Here is a 26,447-nt window from a genome sequence, read left to right as displayed (position 1 = left end):
CTTGTATGTTTAATACACTCCGGATGGCAACACACCATGTCTGCTAGTACAGATCTTCTGTGCACGTCGTCGTTGCTCAAAGGCGTTGGGGAAGGGCCATGTTCAGTTCAGTTGTGTTTGTAGACACCTTCATCCAAATGCTGGAACTACTGTGTCCAGTAATTTGATGATAAAGAAGATTGTTTTAAAATAATGGGAAAGAAGTGGGATTTTCAGAAGTTGCAGTTATATGAGCAGATTACGTCAGATGGTCATTTGGAATAGCTGTGAGGGGGCATTTCATTCATGGAAATATGAGGTGCAGAGGGGCACCCAGTTGGTCAGGGACAGGATGAGTATTTGCCTTCATCTTGCAGAACTTGCAGTTGGTTTGTGTGTTTATTGGTGAACCATGAGGTGGTGGGCAGAAGATGCTTCTACCTCACTATAATGCTCTCAGCTGAAGGAGGAGGAGGAAGCATTTTGGTCCAGGGACCTGTGCTTATGCTTTGCATGTCTACACTGCTAAGTGTTGATGCAAGGCCATCAGTTTTAGTTAGGAAGATGTTTTTCCCGTCAACAAAGCAGCTGGAACAGGAGGTCCCGTATTAGAACAGATGTGATCAGACCAGTGCAACAGATTCTTTAATCAGATGGGAGTCGTTTGCTCTGACAAAGTGCTTTTGTGCCTCCTACGTGTCAGTAGGAAGACTTGTACTTCTGTAATTGTGTTAGCTGACTCCACCAGTGTGCAGGTGATGTAGGAGATTTGTGCAGATACAAGTTCATTGGGTGAAACCTTTGGCATCTGCCCTTACTCTGGATAAGTCCTACCTGTATTCATGCTTTCTCATTTTGCAACCTCATTAGTAGCCTTTCCCTTATGTCAGTTTATATGGTGTGTTATGCTTCGTTTTTCCTTAAATCCAAGGCTGGCAACTGTTGATTAAATACCTCATCACGTTGTTTATTTATAAATTGTTACACTATAGCAGTTAATACCAAAATCCTTATCGTTACTCTCCCACAGGCTGAGAATTTGTCCCTGAGTGAGCTCAGCTATTCCCTTTTTCTCTGATCAGCTGGAACCTCCATTCAGACACGCTCATGTATTCAGGACAGCATGGTTTTGCTTTACGGTAATCAATAGGAGGTTGGGGGGAAGGTTTGGTTTGTAGCCCAGAGACCTAATTTGGAGTCGTTCGGAAGAGAAATGGTGCCAGAAAGCTTTTGGTTCTTGAATGCAGATTAGTTCTTCAGGAATTGATCCAAAAAGTTGGGAAGAAAATGTGTGTCAGGCAGGGGAGAACTGCCCATTTTTCCTTTGTTTTTCATGGAAGGTCTTAACTATGTCCCTTAAGAAAGCAAGTAAGCAAGAAAAACAACAGCGCTTTAAATAAGTGATTTCTCTTGGGGCGTGTTTCTTGAGGAAAACAAATAATTAAATCCTAAAGCCATTATGTAGTTGCATTTTGAAACCTGCTGTATAGGTTTGGCTGGCAACCAAATTAATAACCCAATAAATCATTTCAATGATATTAAAGGTATTATACCAAGTGTGCTCATGTGCATGGTTAACTGAGACCCAGTTGGTGCTGTTGTGTTGTTATTGTTGCTGCCAGTCAATACTGAAATCCTTTGTTAATTAAAAGAACAAATTTTTAATTCTGGCAGTGTTTTTTAACCCAAATGCTTTCGCCCTTCATACAGAACTAACAGGCTTTGACCTGCAATACTGTATTTCACCACTGCATCTGGAGCTCATTTCTGGTTGAAGCTTTTCAGAGTATTGTTCTAGGGCTGCAGCTTTTAGAGTAGGGGGATATTTTTCTGAGATGAAAGCTTAGGCTCAAGAGTGACTTTTACCAAATTAGGAGGTCACGGTTATTAAACATAAAAAGCGGCAGCGGAGATTGCTAGTTTATAAATGCTGCTACTCAGAATGATAGAGCTATTGTATTAAGCTGAGAAAAGCTGGTCTAAGGCATAATCAAATCAGCATAGCAAAACCTTCACTTTTTTTGTCTACACAAGTGGTTAAACTGTTCTCTTTTATAACTGCTTTAGATTTGTGCTTCAAAAGTAATTGATTTTTTTTTTTATGCCTTGGGACAAGTCGGTGTCCCATTAAATAACAAAAATTGTTCCTAAAATCTGGTCCTGAGTGTGCGAGGAGCAGGCTTGGACATGGAGAAAAGCTCACCTGACCATGCCAGGTTGTGTCTGTAAGTGCTGCAGCTTGGTGGTTGCTGTGGCTGTTTGTGAAATGGTGCTTTTTCCACGTTGGCTTCTGTGGTCAGTGACACGCCGAGAGGTCCTGAGCAGTTCCAGTCCCACTGTGGCGTGTCCATCACTTTAAAGCGCTGGTGTCTCCTGGATACTGGAAGCCAGCGTGTTTTTTTCCAGGTGCTGCGGGTTCCTCAACATTTGGGCTGCCAGCTCCATGCTAGCCACTGTGTGTGGTGTTGCTGGGAGGTGGGGCTGTGGTACTCACCTTACCCGCAGCCTACAAATTCCCATCTTTTAATTCTTTCATTTTTTTCTTTCTTCCTAGAGAACGTCCCTCGGGAAACACTGATGCATTTTGCGGTGAGGCTGGGTCTGCTGCGGCTGACGTGGTTTCTGCTCCAGCAGCCGGGTGGAAGAGGAGCTCTCAGCATCCACAACAACGAAGGGGCAACGCCGGTGAGCTTGGCCTTGGAGAGGGGCTACCAGAAGCTGCACCAGCTTTTGACAGAGTAAGGATGATCTGATGGTTCCTCTGCTAGTTTTCCGTTCTGTATGATGCTTGCCTTTGCTTTGCATTATCACTGAATAGTGTCTAAGAGCTGTACTCTACCCTTAAAGGCAATTTTTGCATAATTTTGCTTTTAACTTTCTTGCTAGCAACAGTGAGGCATGTCCTTAGAATTTGGGCGAAATCCATAGATGTTGTTATGTTCTTCTTTTTCATTGTACAGTGTTCTGCTTCCAAGTGTCTCTTAAAGCCCAAAGTGAGTCACTGTAATATCAACTAATTAAGACAAACCTTATGCAAACACAAGTGAAAAAGCTTTTCTTCAAACAAGCACAGCTGTCCAAAAGAGGGGAGCTAGCAGGCTTCCTGGTGGTAACTGATGTTGTGTTCTTACTTTGTAGACTTGGAGTTTTTTGGTTAAACGAAATAACAAAAATTGTATTGAAATAAGGTAGCATCTTGTAAAGAATACCTTTACCTGTATCTTAGCAGTACAGGTAAAAAATTTAGGCAAGAATTAATGCAAATATTTAACAGCAGAAACTGTTCTCTTTTGAGTGGTCGTGAGAAGCAGCCAGACCTTACTCTTAGCATTTACTGCAGTGTTTAACAAGGAATCCCTCCGAAGAAGACAAGTTATTTTTGAATAGCAAATGTTTGGAGATCTAGCTTTGAAAGCCAAGGCTAATAAAGACAAAAAGCTTAAATAAGTCCCGAGGGGGCTATTTGTAAAGGAGAAAAGATTTGGTCTGCATGCGTGTTATTCTGATGCCTGGTTCTCTTAAGCTTCATTATTAACTTTGTTTTTCCGAATTGAGTTTTCACATACTTGAGGTTTATGTTGAGTGACTCAATGTCATGTTTAGGAGTCTGCTGTGTCGTCCACATTATCACGTAACATTTCTTCATTACGAATTGCAAATTTTTTTGCTTTCTGTAGTTATTGGGCAGAAAGGGCAAAAATACGATCTGTGTTGCTGGAGTGACTGCATTTAAGTTCGTCTTCAGCAATTCTGTCAACCACATGCAAAATAAGGGTGAAAGAGAAGGTGCAGGGTAGGGCAGGAGCTGTTCTTTAACCTTTTCTTTTGCTACCATTGGCTGGGATTAACACTGTCATAATCTCTGAATTACTTTTTTCTCCATCGAGTTCAATGGTCACACTGTGAAAACACACAAGTCACTTGCAGACTGTCTTGTAAAACTGGAATGTGCAAATTCATCCTACAACTGCAGCGAAGTTATCCAGGGTGAGACTAACCATGTTAACAGACTTTACGTACTGTGAAGAAGCTTAAATTGGCCAAAACTTTATTATAGAAAGCTTAAGTTGGCCAAAACTTCACTGTAGAGCCCATTGCAGTTTGAATATGAATAGAGCTGGTAATTTAAAAAGAAATGGGAAGTAAACAAAGCTATTCCAACAGCTATTCATGTATTTGGTGTGGTATTTCACAACCAGTTCCAATACTGGAATGGCAATTCTCTCTCACTGGGAAAAGGAGAGTACTTGGATTACCTGGCATTGCCCTGTGCCATTCACTTTAACTGTTGCTGCTGGTGTAAGCCCAGGGATTTCTCTGCTGACCTTTACAGTTCTTTACTAGCAACTTTAGTAACATTACCATCATGATCCCAGATCCCATTCTTCTTATGATATCCTTAAACTGTTCGTTATGGTTAGTTTTCCTTTTGGACTGCTGGGTGGAAATATGATGTATAAACATCTGACAGCCATGCCACATATCCCATGGCTATGAAAACCCTGCCATCTCCGTGAAGCCCCGCAAACATAAATCTGTGGATGCTGGAAGTTGTGGACCCATTTCTCAGTGATTGGGATGGTGGCAAAGCACTGCGCTACAAGCACTGTATGACACGTGTGGAGGGTGGCGGCTGCAGAACCGACACATCCTGATTCCCCAGCAGAGATTTTTATTGTGCTTAGTGCTTTCTGCAATGAGATGGGATCGAGACTTGCAAATCCCCGTTGAGAGGAGAAATATTGAGTTTCAAAATATAGACAAGCAGCCAAATTCCGTGAATGGAGTACATACCATTTATGTGCTGTCAAAACACAATGGATTCTGTACCTCTTTTCTGCACTCTGCTTAAGCGCATGCTGTATAATCCATGCACGTAAATTTGGCACGCAACTTGTACCGCTCAGCAAAATACAGAGCAGCAACGCATGTTAGCGAGAGCCCGTACAAAGGAGTCATTATTTTTACAAGTAATTAAACTGCACTTCGCCATATAAATGAATGCAGTGTGGTTTGTGATGCATTATCCTTGGGGGCATTTTATTGTTCACTTACTTGGTAATTTGCAGGACCCTGCATTTTACAATTATTCTCCCAGCCAGAAGCGGGAAGGGGTGAAATTTTGCTGTAATTAGGATACAGTCATTAAAAAGCAGACACAAAACCTCCTCCATTGTTGCAGTTTTGCTGGGTTTCAGCTGCAAAGCAGTTTGATTCAGCTGCGGTGTAAATATTTTTTGTCAAAAACTAATTACAGTGGTGACATTTTGAATTTCTGTTTATCAGCTGAGCTTTCCCTTTTCAGCTGTTATGTTTCTTCATGTAAAAAAAAAAAAAAAGAAAAGAAAGATGCTTCCAATTTAATTTTTATGACCCTCAAAGTGTTCCTTTCTTTAGTCTTGAGCTTGTGAACCGACTCTTGCATCCTCTGGCAGGAAAGGTGCGTGTACTGCTTCTTTCCAGACCAAACTGAGGAGCTGTGATTGAGCACACGTAGATTGAAGCTGGAGAGCAGGATGCTGATAACAGTGTTTATTCATCGATTGTGTATCGTTCCTGAGGGTGCTTGTTTTATTTTTGAGATTAAAACTGTGCAGTGAACGTTGTCCTGCAGTGCAAAATGAGGATGGTTCATAAGGGCAGGAGTTTTTTAGGGGGTGGGGGGGAGAATATAAGGATTTTCTCTAGGAACGTACTTGTTTGCTTGGTTAATAGGTTTATTTTTAAAATATAAATTTAAATACAAATTTTAAATACAGTTTAAGTAAATCACTTGCATGAAAAAGCTCTGGAAACTAGGCAGGTTGCATAGACTTCTCTGAGTATCAGCAGTTTCTGAGTCTGGCAGGAGCAAATTCCAAAGCGAAGGGTCATTCCTTGAAGCCTGTAACTTCCCTGTGTTCAAACTGGGCAGCACTGGTGCAGGGCACTGGGCTGCTCCGCTCATTAGAGCAGAGGCAGCAGAGCGTATTAAACAGGGGGCGGTAAACTCCATGTGAATAACTTGGCCTCTGCAATAGGACGGCTGCAGTTTGCAGGAGCTGATGTTTCCAAATGCAGTTCAGTGCGGTAACACAATCCGCCTGCCAGCTCCATGTTCTGCAGGGCTCCGTGAGGCAGGCGAGGAAAATGGCTCCAAGAAATAGCGAGTCTGTGGATTTTCAGAGAAGTCGGAAGTGCCGTTTTTGTAAAACGCACAAACACTGATTTTATTTCTGATTTCATTTCTGCAGAACAGAGTTCTGTCTAGTAACCCAGAAGTATCGTGTTGTTTTGGCTTTTTGTGTTTTCTGTGAAACCAAATGCTTGTCGTTCCCTCACAGCTGAGAGCGATTTATGCCCCCTGAAAAGGGGGAGTAAGAGAAAAGTAAAGCAAATAAAATCATTCTTGAGTTTTTCTATTCCCTGCAAAGGAGAAGTTTCAGAGTTGTAAGAGTCTCTGAGTTTTTTACCCTGATATTAGTTTTGCTTCTGCTGGTTTCTCTGCGTGCCTATTGCTATAAAGCAGTTCTGCACAGCTCTGGGATTGCTCTTCCTTCGCATCTCCAAGTGGCTGAGTATGTGAAACTATAAGTCAGTACAAGACTATATTTCCAAAATTAAATTGATTTAATTAACGTACATGAGGAATAACTCACTGGTAGCAGAAGGGTTTTAAGAACATTTTGCAATCCATGATTATCACTTGCTATTGTTCTTATTTTACGTAAGTAATTGGTGAAGTCTGTGCTCTCATCTCTGTGGTGTCTCTCAAATGAGGAAGCTTTTTCAATAAACTCTACTTTTATAATTGAATACATTTTTTTGATACAGAGCTACAAGAGAATTTGCCTGGTATCTCATTTCTTTGTACTTTAGCAAGTCCTTTAAGTATGTGTTTTATTTCAGAAACATCTCGTTCATATTGAGGAGAGTGTTTAAGCATGGTCTTAAAATTAAGCATTTCTTTCAGTGCCCTACTGAATCGGGATGATGGTTAAAGATGGACATTTTTCACTGAATCTCGGTGTTAGGTTCTTCCATTAAATTCAGTCTTTTTGTAGGTGAAGAGCCATCTGTGGTGCAGATGCTTTCCGAAATCTCTAGTTTCTTGGGGCTGGAAACGTGCGTTCAGCACCACATTGTGGGAGCTGTATGTAAACAGGGTGCTTATGCCCCTGAGAATGTATAGGCTGGCACCTCCCTCCCCTTTCCTGTGTACATCTTTGCTTTTATTACAAGCTGGGGACTAAGTGTGCCAGGTTCCGAATCTCCTCTTGGTTCTCCCAGTATTTGTTGAATGGGGAGCAGAACAGGACACAGCCAGGGACATGCCAGTGGCCAGAAGGTTGCCACCACACTGCGCAGGTGATGATACACGTATTTTAAATTTTATTTCTGGCTAAGCAGAATCAACGGCTGAAGAGTTTATTGAAGTAATGCTGATGCTTTTCTCTCTGTTCTTCCACCCCAAAAAAAGCCACATCCTTCCAATGGCTATTCCGAATGCCAGGCAGTAGGTTTAGGGCATGGCTTGGAAAGGAGACCAGTTGACTTTATCTCTGTAAGCACTGACACAAGATTAACATTTGAAGGGGGACTCAAAGACTTTAGAAGAGCAATGAGAGAGGACCTGTTGAGAGATGCATGTGTTAAGAGAATGCTGTTTAGCTACAAAAGTGTGAGACAAACAGTGATCCAACAAGGTCTGGTATTGTGGCTGTGTATTGCTAAACTTCAGGATTTTAGTTTGAAGCACCATTTTTTAACTGATCATCCTGATCAGAAAGATGCTGAGGTGCTGTGGGTTTCTTCTGGTGTGGGAGGGGACAGGGGAACCAGGTGTGAACGTGATGGAGCAGGAGGAGTTGGTGTTTCTCTCTTTCCACCTACTCACCACTGCATGCTCCAGCTTTCACTGGTTTCCAGGTGTGTTCCCACATCCCTGTGAAGACTTGTATTTTTATTTGTTGGCTCCCTCCTCTCCTTTGTGTTGTGTGTATCCACCCTTGAATACAGAATAGAGTGAAGTGGCTTTGTATGGTAGAAACAGCTTTTAACTATTGGAAATTGGAGGTCCTGAGAGATGGTAAGATATGAGAAAAAGATGGTTCCTCCCTTGTAGCAATGCTGATGTGCAGTTGATTCCAAAAGTCATAGAAGCTGTAAGCTCTGAAGAGCCTTGTGTGGTTGGTGATTGTCGTAGACCAGTGCCATTTCAGGATAAATTTAGAAAATGTGGCTAAGTTATTTTCCAAAATGCTGGATACCCAGTTAGGATACTTGTATTTAGTCTCTGGAGCAGATCTGCTAGAAGTAGTGATGTTCATGGTGGAATTGAAGTTTGAACAGATTATTGTAGAAGGCGACTTTGTAAAGTGTGGTGCCAGAGGCAGCCAAAGTGGTGGCTTCATCTTCAGGTTGTTACAGTCTGTGGCCACACTTGCAGCACACAGGGATGTTCTGCAGAGACAAGTCTTCCTTCCATATCACGTGTCCTGATCTGAGATGCTGTTTTTAGCTGTAAAGAAAACATTGCTTGATGAAGTAGTCTCCATGACTGTGCGTTTGTCTTTACAAAGAAACAAATCACATCTGTTTTTGCTCTTGAGTGCATTTCATAGATTCACCTTAAATTTCTTTTGTTTACTGATGAGACTCCAAGTTGACATTGAGTTCTGTGTTGGACCTGCGGTGCCACATCCCAAGCAGGGCATCTTTCTTATTAGGTAGTACTATGAAAATAAAACAAACAGAAAAATGCATTTAATAACATCCCGTTATTCTTATGAAATGCACATCGTACTGTTTGGCAAATCTATTAGCCACAGTCTGTAGCCATATATATATATTTTTTTAATGTATAATTAACTTTGGGGCCTGAGAGATTATTGGGTTTAGGAGTGCAGATCCTTTGTGGTAGGAAATACTGGATGTGCTCTCTTAGGATATGCGCATCTGCAAGAAGCTGTTGAAGGACCAAACCAGCTTTACTCTCTTGTACGATTTCCTGCTATATAGTGTGTTGATCAATAGGCTGAGAAGTTAGCATTAAATATTTTGAATCTAGTTGTTAAATATTTAATCTGATATTGAAGCGTAGGTTATGCAATCCTGAATTCAGTTCAGTGTCTAAACCCACTTCAATTCATATTTCTGTGAAGCACTGTAAGGGGTTAGTCACCATTTCTGCATCAGGTTAACTTTAACTCTTTCCTTCAACATCAAATGTGTTCAAATTAGCAAGTGATCTATAAAATTTTCTTATCTAAAAACCATTTTTTTTCCACTATCCTGGGGCTTTTGGAGCACTTGTAAACACCTGAAGTATGGATGCTGTGTTTGTTAAATATAATACCTTTCAAATTTACAAATGGTTGATTTGTTTTAACCCATTCTAGCACATAACTGTTGCATGTGTTTTCAAGTCTCATATGCAACGCGTATTGATGGTTACAAAAACAAAGAGGAGCAACCAAGTGTTTGTGTGCACTAGTGTTTTGTGTATCACTAAAGATTATGGGTAAGAAGTTGATCACCCGTATACAAAGCCTCTATTACCCCAAAACTTCTGCAAATAGCATTGAAGTTGTGTTTTGTTAAATTTCTGAGATGTCTTAGTTTTAGATGCTGGTGACCGCATTAAGTCTGGGTGCTGGGGTTTTGCAGGAGGGATTGTTGGCTTGGTTTGAATTTATTGGGCTACGGACGTGTTGTGCAATTGCCACCGAGTGCAGCATCCTGTTCCAGTGGGCACCATTCCTTGTTTATGACATTTCATGCTCTGTCTGATCTCGTATTTTCAGTTTAATATTATCACAACAGTAATAATTCAGAATTTGAATAAAAATATAAGATTAAGCTACAGGTTTTATTTGCCTCACAGATAACAGCATCTAAACTCTAGCATTTTGTAGCTTTTCACTGCAACCATGATGTGTTTAATTTCATAAGAAAAAAACCAAAAAGTGGGGGTTTTTTGTTGTTGTTTGGGGTTTTGTTGTTGTGTTGTTTTGGTTTGTTGGTTGGTTGATGGGTTTTTTTTTCCTTCTTCGTTGCCACATGGATCTAGGGGCTGATGCTTTCAGAATAAATGTGCAGCTGTTGTCAGGCTTGCAATAACATCACAAGAGCTGGCAACTGTACTGAGTTTGTTATGTTTCAGCCAAAGTCCGGCATAGAAATCTGGAGGGGATATCCCCAGGAAATAACACCTTGAGTTCCCACACTGTCTTCCTTGCTTGTTTGTAGAACTGTGGGATAAATCTTCCTAACACGAGGTTCTGCTCAACCCACTGAGGCTTTTATGTTCATCATCTGATCTCTTCCTCTCCCCTCCGCTTAAAACCCGTTATCTCTGTGCCAGAAAACATGCCTGCCGCGAGCACCGGCACCGCCGAATTTCAAACCCTTGTCACAGAGCACAGTTTCTGCAGCTTTTGAAAGCAGGCAGAGCTTGCACTTGGGTTTTTTGTTCTCTCCTTCTCACTTATCTTCCTTCTTCTTAAAAATACCTCGTCCGTATCTGCAGGAAGCCGGGAGCCGTGCTGTGTCAGTGCAGACTTTCCTCTCCCTCCTTCCGCTGCTTGCTGGCCCTGGGCCATCCTATCTGCTCCCCCATGAGATGAGAAGAGATTGAGCACACGAGTACAATCTGGCTCCTCCTTCGCCAGGGACGAGTCTACTTGGGTGATGCTGGGCGATTTAAAAAACAAACACAACGTGTCATCTTGTTTTATGTGCCAAATAGGCAGGAGGTGATGCTGCGGTTTGATCAGAGCATGGCCTGAGAGCATTTTGGATGCTTGTTTGCTTCTCCTCTCATCCCATTTGGGGTTGACATCCTTCTTTGATCCACCTTTCTGTGGATGAGGGACTGGCTGGTAATGCTCTGCCATCAATTTTCCTTCTGGGTTTACCTCCATGGGACAGAAGACTGCAGAAGAAGAAGCAAGGACGGAGCTGGAGGACTTCTTCCAGGCTTTGTCAGTGGAATGTGACATGATTGTGTCAAGGTTGGAGTTAATGAACCTTGTCAACCTTATCCTTGCTTTTTTAACCAAGCAACATATTTTCTTCTGCAAAAGTTGGGCTTGGAGATGATGCCAATGGAATTTTCGGTTCACCGGTATAATTTCTATAGTTCTGTGGAAAGCTGTTGAAAGGAGAGGATGAGAGAGAGTTGACTCAGGATGGTTAAACCTCATAGGAAGACAGATTTCCCTTTTTGCTGGCAGACTGCAGCAAACTGAATTTTTGTGCTGAACAGAAGCAGATTTTCAGACTTCTTGAATGCTGGAGTTTCTACGCACACTTTTGTTAATAAATCTTCAGTAAATATTTGCATATCTGTTTTTATCTCCTGGTAGACCAGCTTGGGTATGCACTTCAATACAACCACTACGTAAATTCCTAATCTGTACAAAATAAACATCTTTCACAACCTGGGAGTATGAAATACATAACTACAAAACTTTTTTTTTCCCCTGAGAGAAAGTGTGGTGTTGTCATCTCTCAGTAAATTACAGCGAGAGGTGCAGGGGAGACACACATGGTAAAGCTCAACATACAAAGACCAACTAGCAGGAGCATCTTCTCATGTGGTCCATGTGCCCTTGGAAGTGATTGCGATTGCCTAAACATCAGAAATAGCGGTGTGCAAACAAGTTAACTCTTGTGAATACCCCTTTGTTCCCTCTGCTGGCATACAGCGGTGTATGAAAGGGATGATTTGAAGGAGTCAGTAGATTGAGACATCCGCTACATCTCTGCTTCATCTTGTGCAACGTATGTAACTGCTAGCAAAAATGAGAGCTTGGAGTTGTTTGTAGTTAGCTGGATGTGAGAAAGATCTTGTTTTCTTTCAAGAGGTTTAAAGCCCTTTATAGAGTGTAATATAGATCGGCAGCTTGAATATGAAAAGAAATTGCTGTCTTTGTGAGCAGAAGTGATTGTTTGAATCCTCTAGGCCATGTGAAGGTGACAGATTGCAGGAGGGGTGGACATGCTCACAGCGTTGCTGGGGATTGTGCTTGCCTGTCATCTCCCTCCAGATTTTGAGGCTTTTGAAGTCTCCAAGGGTCTTTAAAGGCTCAAGTCGTGCAGGCTGCTTTGTGGGTGCTGATTTGAAGATGCTTGTAAGTGTACTTGAAGCTGATGAGAAAGTGGAGCAGACTCATCGCGCTCGGTTCCTTAGACCAGCTGATGTTGTTGCCATGAGTGAGTGAATATGGGTTTTGTGCTGACTGCCTCATTGTACTCTGAGAGTGGCCCTGAGTGCAGTAGTTTCTCATATATGACAGCTGAAAAGCAAAATACTACAGACAGAAATGTCTGTGTTTCCTTGATAAAGGAAGGTCATTTCTTTAGTCACTTCTAAGGGCTCAGTTGACTTCAGTGCCTCCATGGATTCGTACTAAATCACCACCAGAAACTGAATGCTTCCTTCTGTTTTTCTATGGAATTATTGATTCTATTTAAATCAAGAGTGATTCTGCTGAAGTCAGTTGAGTTACATGGTGGTCGATGGTGGAAGACATAGGTTCACTTTGTCTGAATTTCGTTGCAGATTTAGCCCAAAGTGAGTCATGGAAGGGGGCAGGTGGTTGTACTGGGGCAGAGCAAGGACAGCCGATGCCATCACTGTCACCTGCACAGGTTTCTCTGCTGTATGATGAACTGTCCAGCTGTTTCCCCACCCTGCTCTGCTCATGCCCATTGCCAATAATGGTGCAGTTTGCTTGTTATGACTTTGCTTTCTGAATTGTGTGACTTCCTGGAGAGGTAGCCCTGTGGTTTGCTATGCAGGCTCTTGCCCATCAGAAGGGCTTGTGACTTGCAAAGTAGGAAACAAGTTGGCAAAGATGCTGAAATCTATGTGTAATTTTACCTGGTTGACAGTATGCATTTGCTGTATATGTACCTTCTTGAATCCCTAATGATTTGTGTACAAACAGAGCTCTGTCCCTTCTAGGGAAATCTGTAGCTGTGCTGCAAAGGGACACCTGGAGATGCCAGTTGTGGCAGGGGCTGGTCTCAGTGATGAGGAGGGGACATGCTCTCAGCTGGGGCTAGCTCTTGGGAGATACATCTGTAGTGAAAGGAAAACAGAGCAATTTCCATTTCTTACATCCCTGAGCAGATGAGTTTAAGGCCCCTTTCTCATAATGTTCCTGCTCAGCTCCGCATCTCTCCAGGGGACAGTACAGTGCTCGGGAGGCTGCTGTCTGAGACGCTCTGTCCCGGGACAGTTTAATCCTGAATCAGCTCTGATTCAAAATGAAATCTGTAAACCTGAAGCTTTAGATGAACACCTTGATAAGATGAATGTTTTCTCACCCCCGTAAAGCGGCAACAACACAACCTCTGTGCGGCTTGGTAAGACCTGAAGAGTTACTGCTTTCAGTCGCAAGCCTGTGCAAAATCAGGGTGTGTAATTCAAAAAGAGATGACTGAATAGATATTTCTGTTGAATAACTGTAACTGCTGAGTTATTTTTTCATTCTGATCTACAACAGCATCTTTTTTCCTTTCTTTCCGTTTGATTGGTAAAAAGAAAATCTGTGACACTGCTGCAGAAGGACAGATGTCTCACAATATTGAGAACATCTTGCACAGAAGCAGTTTCACAAAGCAAGCTAAATTCATTTCAGGAATGAAAAAAATTGCTACAATTTGATGGCTATTGGGTGTTTGTGAAGCAGCATGCTGCTTTTAGTGTAGAAGTTGTAGCTTCTGTATCATCGTAATCCTCTTTCATTCTAACTTGTCCCTCTGCAGTTGTGTCTTTCGGGTGTCTGTTTTTTCTGCAATAGCTGCTTTGGTGATCATCACCTGCAATAAACTCCATTTTTAAAAGCAATTGTTGTGCCCTTTCCTGCTAGTCTCTCATAGTCTGGGGGAAAAAAAAGCAGACCTTTAGCTGAGAAGGACCTTGTGAAATAAAGCTTGTGGCTGTTATTAACTCTAAATCACGTTAATTTTCAAGACTGAGAAGTGTGCGTGTCTATTTGTCTGTCTGGCCCTCAAGCCAGTGCTCTGTTTCATTTGGGCAGTTGATTAGATGACTGTCCAGAATGAAGAACAGCGTGCGTGTCTTGCAATGCAGCATCCCTCCTCGCCTGCAGATTAACCCGAACTTGTTTTCCTGCAGAGAGGAAGCCAAGGAACCGGAGTCCTGGAGCACCTTGTCTCACACCGTGCACTCGGGGGACTACAGCGTGAAGCATCACCGTGGGCTCAACGTTTACATGCTGACAGCTGAAGCCAAGGAAGGGACAGCAGCCAGCTTGGAGAGTGACATACGGCACCTTCAGATGCACATGCAGAGCCACCAGCACATGGTAAGGAAAAGGATGAGATGACAAGAGAGAAGCAGAGCTGGCTGGTTCGTGCCTTCCACGCAGCCCATCCCCTGGGGAGGACTTCCCATGTAGGCACCCTTCAGAGGTGTATTTACCTTGATTTTTCTTTGGATATCATTAGCAAACGTATTGGCAGACACCTATCTATTTCCTTCTCATCTGAGCATGGGGAGACCTGATGAAGCTGTATTAGGCAGAAAATTTTTCTCTCAGAAGAGAAGCAGCCTTGGGACTGTGAAATGCTGGCTCTGCTTGGTCTTGTGTGATCTCTCTGCTCCTAGCTCCTGGTTTCTCCGTTAGGTTGGGACCTGCTTGGATGGGCAGGAAAACCTCCCTGGGGTTGGACTGTCCCTCCAGGGTGTCTGGCAGCCATCAGGCAACATAAGGCAGACTCTGAAGCGGGGCTGGGTTTGTTGGGGCTGTGCACAGCAAGTATGTCTCTTTTCAGATGGAAAGTTCAGGGTCAGAGAGGAGACTGAGAGCAATGTCTCTGGGGCAGGTGATGGAGAAAACAGCTGTTTCCTTATATAGGACTTGGAGGATGAACCTGCCCTGGCCACGGAGGATGAGTGTCCATAGTGGTCCTCTTGCTGCGCTCCTCTTGGACCACAGGAGCTGTGGGGCTTTGGAAGGGTTTCCTCTTGCTGCTTTAACATAGATGCCACAGGGACTCAGCTGGGATGAGAAGGTGAAGCAGCAAGACACTTCAGTGCTGCTTCTCAGAAACATCCACACATCTTGCACAGCCAGCGTCACTTGTGGGTGTTCCTTCATCAGCTTGTACATCTACCATTACGGAGGTGTGGGATTTAGTTAACAGAATATTTTTGTTCCTTTAACGAAAGAAGAGGAGATTCGTTGTCTGCAGGCATTGCAGGGGGAGGAGACAGTCAGATGTACGGGATGTTCTGAGCCGTTTTCACCCTTCCCTGGATGCCTGAGATTTACTTACTCTCCATCTCAACAGGAACTGTTGGCATGAGTAGCAAACCCAGGCTGTGAAATCACTTCCCCTTTCCATCAAAAGACAGTAAAGCACAGCCGACATATCCTGCTCGCTTCTTGTTTGCTCATGTGAATGCCAGATGGGTACATTTTGCCTACAATGAAATCAGAAAAGGCTATGTTTAGAGTTTTTCTTTCCAGCACTGTTTCACTTCACATCTAATCTGATTTGAATTTGGAAAGCAGCCCCGTAATTATTTCATTTAGGTTCATTTTGGGTCAGTTAAAAGCCAGTTGGCTTCCTTTGGAGACGGCTCTATTATTCAGGCTATCGGCAGAGTGACTTCACCATGAGGATGCTGGAGCTACCACGGCCTCTCCTTTTGAAAAACTTGCTTGTTCCCAAGCAAGCGTCACTGATGCCTGTTTCTGTTCGTCCTGGCTGTGTTGTCTGTGTCTGTCCATCCTGGCTGGGAGCCAGCAGCATCATCTCTGTGCTCTGCTGCGGGGTTATAGCCACCAGACGGCTGGCACACTGTTTGTTTGCCCTTTTTCTTTAAAAAAACAGCTGCAGCCTGCGGGTACCGCTGCACACAGAGCCCTGCATCCCGTCCCTGGTGCTACATGATGGATAGAGGTGCCATTCTGCCTGTCTCCCATGCTAACCCATCTTGGGATACCTCAAAAACAGGGATCTCTGACATAGGTGACAGCACATATAGAAGCTGGGTAGTGGGATTATTTTAAGTTGGGGATTCATAGCAAATGATAGAAGTATGTTTAGTGGTCTGTGATTCAGTGGTTTGATGGTGGTGCTCGTTATTTGCAAACCTCAGAGTGTGGAGGGACTAGTAAACGCAATATCCTCAATGTAGAAGTTAAGATTTTAGCCACTATTTGTATATGCAATACCCAGAAGTTCTCTGTGATGCACCAAGTAACGTACTGGCCGTTTTAATATTCAGGGAGAAAATGGATATTTAAATTGGCTTTTTTGGGCATGCAATTCTATTTTTCTGAGAACTAGAGTCTTCGGCAAAATTTTCAGGGACTTGTCTAAGCTAGGCTTGTAGGATGCTTGTATTTTTTGTTGTATTTTTACAAATAAATGCAAAAAAAAAGAGGATTGATATAGTTTATTAGAGTTGTCTGTTTGTGGAGAATTACAGGCACTTATTGAGAAACCAGTGTGACCTCTGAAAGCTTATGGTGCAAAACCCTGAGCCTGGCACAGAAAATCAAGGGAGCTCTGTGGGGTGTCCACTGAAGGACTGAGGTTGCTCGTTAATTTAAGTCAGTTTGCTAAGATGTGAACATCGATATGCAGCAAAAAGAATAAAAATATAATATTATATTGGAACAGATGGTTCTTTTTAAGCAAAGGTTTGATTGTAACAGGCTACAAAAGCTTGGGGGATCCTTGACAAAGAAGATGCTTTGGAAAGAAAATGCAGATTAGAGAGGAATTGAGTACATTGCTACTGTTCCACCGTAACAGACATATTAATTTAAAAAGTATGTAATAATTTTCAAATTTTAATTTCAGTTTAGGAAGTAAATTTCAGATATTTCATTATGCATGCAATTCTTAGGAACAGATTAAATGATTAGTTCAGTCCTTGGAGTAGGTGACAAGTGGCGGTGTTGGGACATCATCAGCCAATTCCCATGTCTGAAGTAGCATTCCAATCAATATAGAGAAAATACAGCAATGCTGATGTGAACTGGGGGGTGCCATTGGACAGGGATCTGAAAGTTGCTCTGAAAGAGAATTTGCTCAAGCCCTTTGGGACTAGGCTGGTGTATATTTGTGTTATTTGGTAGAGTGATTTCTGCTGTTTACTGATCTGGAATTTAAGTGAAATCAATAAATATGACTACAGCTGCTTGAAAAGCATTTACAAAGATTACAGTTCTTCTCAGTGGTGGCAAGTGGTGTAAAAAGGGGGTAAAGTGGCAAATTTCAGCTTTAGTGTGTTCAGACTGGCCGTTAGGAAAAACGTAATGGGAGGGTGGTGTAGCATGGGAACAGATTGTCCAGAAAGGTGGTGGGTGCTCCATCATTGGAGGTTTTGGGGATTTGGCAAGATACAGTCATGGCTGACCTGATGTCACATTGGCGATAGTCCAGCTTCAGGCAGAAGGTTGGACTAGATGACCTCCAGATGCTCTTTGCAACCAACGTTTCTGTCATTCTAATGACTTCACTATTACTGCATAACAAAATCAACACTTAAAATACTCACTGGAGTATGTTTGTAACTCTGTCCCAGGGGACACCAGGTAGAGGTACAGAGGGAGCAGGAGTTGCATGGAATAGGATTATGTATATATTGATCTTGTATGTGGTGGAGACAGGGTAAATGTGTGACAAAGCAAAGTAACTTTTTCTTTTTTGGTCTTTTGACAGAGTTTAAGGCAGCGGACAGAGCCTGTACTGGGAGATTCTGGAGACAGCTGTGCTGAAGGAGCAGAACCAGATGGTCACCCAACCACTGCTTCTCAGAACGCAGAAGAAACGGCCGAAGAAGGAAGGCAGGAAAGTCCATCTGATCTCGTTCACCTGGACATTGGGCAGCTCTCAGACCAAACCCACCAGGAGGAGAAAGACAACAGCAGGAGTTTGGGAGCTTTTAATGATGCACCAAATGACTTGCTGAGCCTGGGGGATGCAGAGAGCCCAGAGTGCTTCTGTGAAAGTAAAAATACAGCGATGTTGAGTAAAAAGGAAGAGGAGGGGCCAACCTCTGCTGGAGGCTCTGGGACTATATCAGATGAGAAGGAATGCACAGCGAGCCCCTGTGCAAGCGTCAGTGGTGCCGTAAACCTTCCATCCTGTGGAAATACAAATGAGGAAGCTGGAATGACATCTGCTGGAGTTGGTTTGGATCAAGCCGGCTTGTGCAGTAGAGATAGTCCCCATCAGGAAGCGCAGGCTGGGGAGGAGCGTGCGGCTGACGGTGCTGTTACTGTGGTTGAAACTGCAGTTGAAGCCCCAGCTTCCTTGGAGGGCGTGGATGTGGCTATGGGCCAGACTGAATGCAGGAACTGTGCAGGGGCGGCTGAGAGGGCTGCGGGCCAGCAGCAGGTAGAGGATGGGATGGCTGAGGCCGGTGAAAGGAGGACTGCAAACCGAGAAGAGCAATCAGCAGCTAAGGAAGAGTCAGCCAGTGCTGCTCAGCCTTTACTTGGTGGTTTTAATGGCAATGAGTCTGCAGATGGGGAGCATGCAAATGTGGGATTAGTACCAGCACATGACGGTACGAATACAGACGGTGGCACTGGCGATGTCTCCATTGACCTTTGCAAGGCCGGCAGTAACAGAGAGACTGGAAAAGATGTGTGCACTCATCAGCTAAACAGTGGTTTCTTGGAAAGCCAAGGCGATGCCCATGTCGTGGCAAGGCAAGAAGTTACTGCGAGCGCCGGGGCAGCGTTGCCAGCATTGAATGGGGTGAAGGTTCCCACGTGTGCATCAAAACCTGGTCCTTGTTCAGAAATCCATGGCAGTGGGGAGCGAAAAGGGCAGGTGGAAGCGGATTGCACAGATGGGAAGTCCAGCTCACCCTCACTGCAAGACACTGCAGAGACTGATGGTCCTAATGCTAAACCTGAAAACAATGCTGTTGGTGGATCTAATCAAAGCAGTGCAGAACCTGTGGGTTGCCAAGAGAGTGGTAAGATCACTGAACGTATGGCCAAAGTAACGGAGGGCAGTGAAGCCTATGAAGACGAGCCAGCGGGAACCGATACCAGCAGCAGCAGAGATGGAGGAAGCGCAGATTCTGCAGCCAGAGCTCAGGAAGTTGCTCAGTGTCACCCTTCTGCTGATCAAACTGTCCTTAACGATGAAATGGGTGACAGCTTAAAGCAGGATGCTGCTCAGGAGAGCAAACATGAGCCTGCATCAGTCCCTCTGGAGGATTCGAGAACGTGCCTGGCAGGAAAAGAGCCTTCACAAACCAAAACAGAGAGAACAGAAAGTGCTTTGGAGCAGGAGGGGCTGAGCGACAAGATGAAATTGCTCACTCCCCTGCCCAGAGGAGAGGGACCTGCTGTGAGTCAGGAGGGAGATGCTGCAGTGGCACCTCCCGGGCAGGAGGCAGCTCCGCAAGGTAATGACCCTGGATCAGCTCCGTGTGCCAAGGGCGCAGACTGTATGGAGGATAATTTAATAGGCACACCCTCTGCAATTCATAATGAAGAATCTAAACAAAACCAGGAAGCGGTGGCGGCACTGGCAGGCGTGGCAGAGCTCACCCGGCAGCGTGGTGGGGAGCATGGCAGGGTAGCTGCCGGAGCTGGCTGTCCTGGTGACCGTGCTGAGGACAAGGGCTTTCCAGAGCAAGGCTCCTCACAGCAGGCTGCAGGAGGGAAAGCCGAGGCTGACAAGGCTTGTGCAAGTGCCAGTGAGCAGGTTTTATCGGAGGAACTTCTTGCTTCTGTTGTGAAACCATCTGCCTGCAGTCAGGTGGGGCCTGTGGCAGGCAGCAGCGATGTGGATGCTGGGCTGAAAGGGAAGGTCTCTGCCAAAGAAGTGTGTGAGACCGGGGCAGCGGATGCAGAAGGCACCATGCATGGACCCACAGTGACATGCGAGTCACCGGGTGTGAACAGTGACCCTTGTCCAGATGCAGGGCTGAACCCAGAGCATGATCCCAGCCAAACCCAACAGCAAATCTCCCCACGCAGCAGCACCCCTGAATTAAAGGATGCTTCAAAAATGGGAGCCCCTAGTGATGCCTGTGGCGGTAAGGAAGTGTTGAGAGCGGTGGCAATGTCCCCTGCTGCAGTGTATTCAGAAGAACAGGAGGACATGGAGAGCGTGCTGCCACGGGCAGCGCTTCAGCCCATCGCAGAGGAGCCCATGTGCGACAGCGACTCCAGCACCGACACTGTCTGTCCGGCCGGTGAGAGCAATGCTGGTCCTTCCACGAAACCAGCTCAGGGGAACATCTTGGCTGAGCCCGATGGACAGCAAAGTCGAGCTGCACCTGAATTGCCCTTCTCGCCGTGTTCGTGCCGTTTACATGCTGTTGAGTCACTGGAAAATGTGGGAGTAAAGAGTTTGGTTTCAGCAGATGATGGCTCCTCTTTGGATAAAGTTCCTAAAATGGTAAAAAGTTTTGATGCGGTTGTTTTTGCAGCAGAGACACCTTTTTCCTCTGAATTACCAGCTGTGGAAGAATTGGGGCTTGACCCCCAGCCTGCAGTGGTTGCGGGAGCCAGCCTTAATGGAGAAGTGGATTTAAGTTCTTCGAAAAAGAAGAGGAATGTCAGCCCAGCGGTGCAAGGAGCAGAGCCTGTTACAGGTAGGAAAAATCAGTTGCTTTCCTACTTTTTAGTTTTTTCTTTGTAGGTGTGTCTCTAGCATCTCATCAGCAAAGGAAATAAGAGCAGGAGGCCTGCCTTGCAGAGGAAGTGTGGGTATTTGGGCTTTTTCTTCTCAGAAAGAAGTAATCCGAAGTTATATATTAAAATTTTCAGTTCAAATGCATGTTGCTTGGCTGGCGCTGGGTGTAAGGATGGGACATCATCTATGAATATGTGCAGAAGAATTTCTAGCATGTGAATCCTCCCTGGAGCAGGAATGAATGGGAGGGAGCTATTTGGGTTACTGTATCTTCGAGTTACATGCTTTCATGTTGGCCTGAGGGTTTAGTTCTTTAGTGCTTTTCCTTTGCTTCTCCCCTGTATTTTTGCTAACGTGGAGTCAGAGGGTGCAGCAGGGCCCTCCTGAATTTTCTTTGCTCATCTACTTGAAACAGCTGCCGGTGTCGTTCTGAACTGCACAAAGCCACTTCCTAATTGGTGGTATTAGGTCATTTAAAAAAGCCAGCAAGCCCTACCCCCACCGCCTTTTCCGGGCTGCACGGCTTTTTTGTCGGGCAGAGCAGCCGGTGGTGTTTTCCAGTGCATTTAAGCAGTACTGGAACTCGGATGATGAGTTTTGCTCGCTGCCATCAGCTGAGAAGCGGGACCGGCATTCCCCGTGGATAAGTGTTGATGAGGGAGAGCGGTGGGACTTGGGGACAGCGTAGACATCTGGAGCTTGTGCGACAGGAGCTAATAGAAGACGTCACCAGGTAACTCCAAAAAGGGAAATAAAGTGATAAATTGAATGAAAGAGAAATGGGTTTGTTGCTCGAGCCTGGAATTAAATCATGGGTGAATTTGCTAGTGAAGTGTGGAGCTAATCTGATCTTTATACTCCACCTGTTTAGGCAGCTGTTAATGGAAGCAGCTGAACTTTTTCAGTTGCCATTTTTTTTCTTTGCTATGAGAAAATGATACAGTGCCTCTCGCTTTCCCGGCACTGAATAAACAAACAAACAAACCATTTAAACAATTTTTTGAAATCTCTGATTATATAAATCATGAAGTTGTAAATCTGTAAAGCTGTTTCACTGCTTTAGTGCTGGGAGCTCTTTCTTCTAGGTGCAGAATGGGCTGATGGCAGAGGATTTGTTCTGTGATAGCACAATAACTGGGGGCAAGGGAAAGGATTGTTTTTTGGGGGGGTCAGTGGTGGGTCCAGCAAATCTCTTTTTTGTTTAGTTCAGAATTTTTAGAAAGTTTATGTTTCGGGAGATAACCAGTAAACTTTAGGCAGCAGATGACTAGTAAAAAAGTAGTAAGATGTAAAGGTGGATTAGAAAGCTGTTTTCAGAGAAAACAAACAAACAAACACACAAAAACCACCACAACAACTGTTTAGGTGACAGATTGACAGTTCAATGGGATGGGAGTGGCTGTAAGGCAAAAAGCTCCTTTCTTCTGGGAGCCTCCTGCTCTGCTGGCTCTGGCCACACAGTCCTGGTCTTTATCTCTGGTTGGATTCTTGGAGGCATGACATTGTCTAGGCAAGGTTTTAAAAGGAGAAGGGACTAAACAGTCCAATAAGATAGTTACTGCAGCAGGAGAAGTAATATTAAGGCATCGTTCTGTGTTAGGGTATGGAAAGGGGGGTGGGGGGAAGGAGGTGATCCTGCTACAGATTTAAAATGTATAAGGATTTAGGGCTAGAAGGTCTTGGAATACAACGGAAGATCTGTTTATTTGCAGTGGGGTGCTGCACAGCGCAAACTTTCAGCTGAAATATCTGCTCTTGAAGAGCTTCAGATTGCTCTGAGGCAAAATGTTAGGGAAGCCCAAATAAAATATTAGCTTAAAGCGGAGAAAAGTGACTGCTATGAATTGTAGCACACCATTTGAAATATTGCTGAAGTTCACCTCCTATAAGGCAGCATCTCGAACTCTGATATGGCAGCAATTCAAGAGAACAGATTTATTATTTATTATTATTGTTGCTGTGTACATTTCTCATGTCCATGTCTAAGCTTTGGGTGGCGCGTTTTGTGTACTAGTCCAGTGGCAGCCTTTAATTCTTTCCGTCAATTCTTCCTTGCTGTGTCAGTGCTGGGAAGTTTTCCCTGCAGCCTGGGTTTGTACAGAGTATTTTGTAGCTGTGAAGGAGTCGTCAGTGCTCAGAATGAATCAGATCTTTTTTCGATACACTTACAATCAAGCCTTCCCAAAGGAAGTGTAGGTCACGAGGCTGTTTCTCAGAAACGTGTGTGGTCGGAGAGTTTCATTGTCATGCTAATTTGTCAGAGATGTAATGGGCTGATAATTGCTGTTGCCCTTACTCCAAATCATGGAGCTTTCCAGGTTTTTTTTATTTATATATTGAAATTGCTCCCAAATATATACCTGGTTATCTCAATGCCTCTTCTTAGTTTCAACCTACCCCTAAAACAGGGACCTAAAAGGGGTAATTGCTTTATCCAGACAGATATCTAGACAAAGATCACAACCTGGAAGGAAGATGATGAAGCTGGAAGATCCTACTTTAATAAGGCAGCTTCTCATGCTATTAGCTTTGGAGTCAGAACTGGCTTACAGCGGAGTAATGGTTTCTTCAAGCACATTATTTGCAAGACAGGCAGATATATGCTACTCATTAAAAAAGCAGACAGTTAGGATATGAAATCATACCACAGTAGACAGGCTGGGCGAGAAGAGAAGAACTGGCATATGTCTGTGCTGACAAAACACCTCTGAGTAGATGCAGTGTCTTGTCAGAAAGCCACCCCAGCAAGATTGTGTTGTATGGTTGGGGTTTGGCATCTTAACAACTACTGTAACCACTGCTCACTAGCTGCTCTTCTGGGAGAAGTATCCCAAGTGTGTGTCTTGTAGATCTCAGCATTTAAAGAAAACATTCATTTCCACATAGAAGAATATCACCTTATTTTGAATTTTGCCGGTCTTCACCTCATTCTCCTCAATGGCATTTTCCCAATGGAAAAGCACTTACTACAATTTCCTTTGTCTGGTAGAGCAGCAGGATGAACTGATAGCAGATGTCACTGATGATACCATACGTGTGATAAGGTGCTCTGTGCCTAGAGACCTCTGTGATTGCATTATAGTGCTTTTCATTTGGAATATGTTTCTTAATAGAAGTTTAGGAAGAAGTGGCAGAGTGCAAAAATTGTCTCCTTAAATTTCACCCAGAGGATACGTGGCTTGGTCTTCCAGTTCTTAGCCAGCACAGAGTATCACTTCACTGCTTGCTTCTCTCCTCCTCAGTGCACCAAAAATTTCTTCCTTGCGTGTTCCATCTTTGGATAAAGATTTCAGCCATCACGTCATTGCCACAACCCTGAGCAGATATTGTCACAACCATGGTCTCTGCTTTGACAGCAAATGGAACTCGGAGGAGTTTGTAGCTTTACCCCTGATTTCTGAGAGTCCACCCACGAACTCATCTAATCGAGACAAAATCACACCAATTTGAGTTAATGATGTTGGATAAGTTTATCAACAGAACATTGCAAAACCAGATAGTCCCAAAATCAAGGGCAGACTTTAATGCTAGTGGAAGACCATTGGTGGCAGTTGTTACAGCAGTTTCCCCATGAGGATGGGAGGCTCCTCTCGCTGAATCCCTGAGCGGGTAAACTCACTGCAAATGTACATGGAAGGTGTTGTCATCCATCCAGTGTTTGTTTTTAGTAGAAATGAGGGAGGGAGCAGGATTAGAGAGGGGTTTAGCCCTAACACAGCCGCTCTCCAGCTGGGTGGCTTTGGTCAAATCACTCCTCTAAACATATCGTGTGTGTCACGAGAGTCATTAGCTTAGGGTTGAAAGAGTATCAGAACATTGACTTCATGCCAAGGAAAGGTAGACAGAAGGGAACCCCTGGGGAAGGGTGACTAATGAAAGCTTTGTTGGGCAGAGAAAGCAGCTGGGACATGATGATTTTAGCACTGAGATGGTGACACCATCATGGGAGCATGAGGAAGGGGAAAATCAGCTGGGACTTTATAAACTGTGTAAAGAGTTTGCTTTCCTAGTCCAGAGACCTAATCATTGTCCTTAAGGCAGTGCAAGTGGGCTTTATCTTCTGATATTTTTTTTTCCCAATGCTTAATATACCAGTGACAAGGCTGGTTTCTTGCTTTATCTTCTTGTTATGATAAGAAGAAAAATAGAAAAAAAATTGATTCTTTTAACTATATGAACAGGAGCCAAGAAAACACATGGGCAAACACATGCAGCTGTACTCAACTTCACCTAGAGCTTTTTAGGAGTTTCACCCTCTGCTTGCTGCTGTTTCATAGCTTCCTTCAATCCCAGACACGATAATTCTTAAAGCTAATAACAAGCAGCAAAGTCGGGAATGAAACCAGATGTTGCAAGTCAAATGGACTTGTTGAAGGGGTTTTGGGGTTGGGCTTTTTTTTTTTCCTCTTTTTTTGAGACTGGTTTGAATAAACAGAAAAATACCAGCAGCGCTGAAAGAAGTTTGTTTTAAAATTGCTTCTGCGAACCGTCTGTTTTCACAGGGAAGCTGGAAATGAAAACTGAAGACGAGGTGGATTTTCTGAAAGATCACAACGGGAGCACAACCCACGAAGAGGCGGTGAGTGCCACTTACACATCGTCACCTTGTCTTTTTCTGTGCTTTTTAAAGAAATGCTGCTGCGGCTGGCCACCTAACCGGCTGGTTTCCTTTCTGTAGCCTTTGCAAAGTCGAATGGTGTCTGTCACCGTGACGTTGCCTTAGTCCTTTAAAAATAGTATGGGTTTTTTGAGACTATGCTTTTTTCCTACCACTGGGTTAAGCCGTATTTATTTCTGTCAGTTGTAGACATAGAGGTTGACCCAGCAGGTTCGTCATGAGGCAGGGTTGTACCAAGATTTGTGTATAATTTGACAAAAGCGATGCCCCATGTGCACTTGGGGTTGGCGATGCTGCGTGGTCCTGGTGAGCTGCTCTGTCCCCTCTCAGGCTTTGTCCCTCCAGGGAGTTTTTGGCAGGGGGGACCATGGCCAACTGGTTTTGGTGTGTGCACAGACTGCGAGGTCCAAAGGCATCGCTGGCTGTGAGTGTTAGTGCTTTTGCTGGAAGAAAACTTAAGAATAGTAAGACGTACAAGGATCAGATGTGGAGGGAAATCCCATATTTCCTCATAAAGGTGAAACAGTATAAAAATGTCATGCCAGGGATCAGAAATCAGTCGGTATTGTTTTCTATTACTTGTGCTTTGCCATATTTAAGGACTGTCTATGATTAAAAAAAAAAGTGAATATTAGGCTTGACAGGAACATAATTTTTGTTTAAATCTCCTTTAATGCATATACTCCTCTATCAGGAGCTGGGTTTTTTAGTCTTACCTTTCTTAACTAGATTTGCATTTGCTCCTATATTATATATATATTATTCTTCCTGAAAAGGCAAGTGATTTGCAAATGCTAAATTGCTCACAGCCTCTGTTGGTGCATGTTCCCATTGAGCAGCTGTATTTGTTTGTTAGTGTACCATTATAAAGCTGTTAAAAAAGAAAATGTTGCTGGGATGAGTTAATATTATAGGGTGGAGCACCAAAAAACTTTGCTCATCACACAGTAAAACTCTTCAGGCAGCAGAACAGTCTTGCCAAAGCTTGTAATAAAATCAGGTTTATTTTGTTTTTAACAAGTTAAGGCTTAATTTCTGTAGCTGATTGCTTGATGAGTTAACCACAGAGTAGAGCAAATAACTTTACAGTCTAAAATTTGTGCTGCCTTGATAAGTAAGTCTTTTGTTACTGTGATGCGTGAGTGTAAAGATTATGATGTTTTTTTTACCAACTCTTTATTGATAAAGGTAATTTTCATGACTAATAGTT

The 26,447-nt window shown here is 43.8% G+C and overlaps 1 protein-coding gene across 1 annotated transcript in view; it reads left to right on the top strand.

The window, feature by feature from the left end:
- The window catches only part of AKAP13 (A-kinase anchoring protein 13), a 148,185-nt gene that overhangs the window by 34,694 nt on the left and 87,044 nt on the right, over positions 1 to 26,447 (top strand). The window contains exons 4-7 of the mRNA XM_080351176.1: positions 2,534 to 2,717; positions 14,111 to 14,300; positions 17,677 to 20,578; positions 25,122 to 25,198. Of these exons, the coding sequence (XP_080207302.1) occupies positions 2,534 to 2,717; positions 14,111 to 14,300; positions 17,677 to 20,578; positions 25,122 to 25,198 (3,353 nt within the window). The remainder of the gene's footprint in view (positions 1 to 2,533; positions 2,718 to 14,110; positions 14,301 to 17,676; positions 20,579 to 25,121; positions 25,199 to 26,447) is intronic.

This window comes from Nesoenas mayeri (genome assembly GCF_963082525.1).
Source record: "Nesoenas mayeri genome assembly, chromosome: 11".
Taxonomy (NCBI): Eukaryota; Metazoa; Chordata; class Aves; order Columbiformes; family Columbidae; genus Nesoenas; species Nesoenas mayeri.
This window is presented reverse-complemented; position numbering and strand designations above follow the sequence as displayed.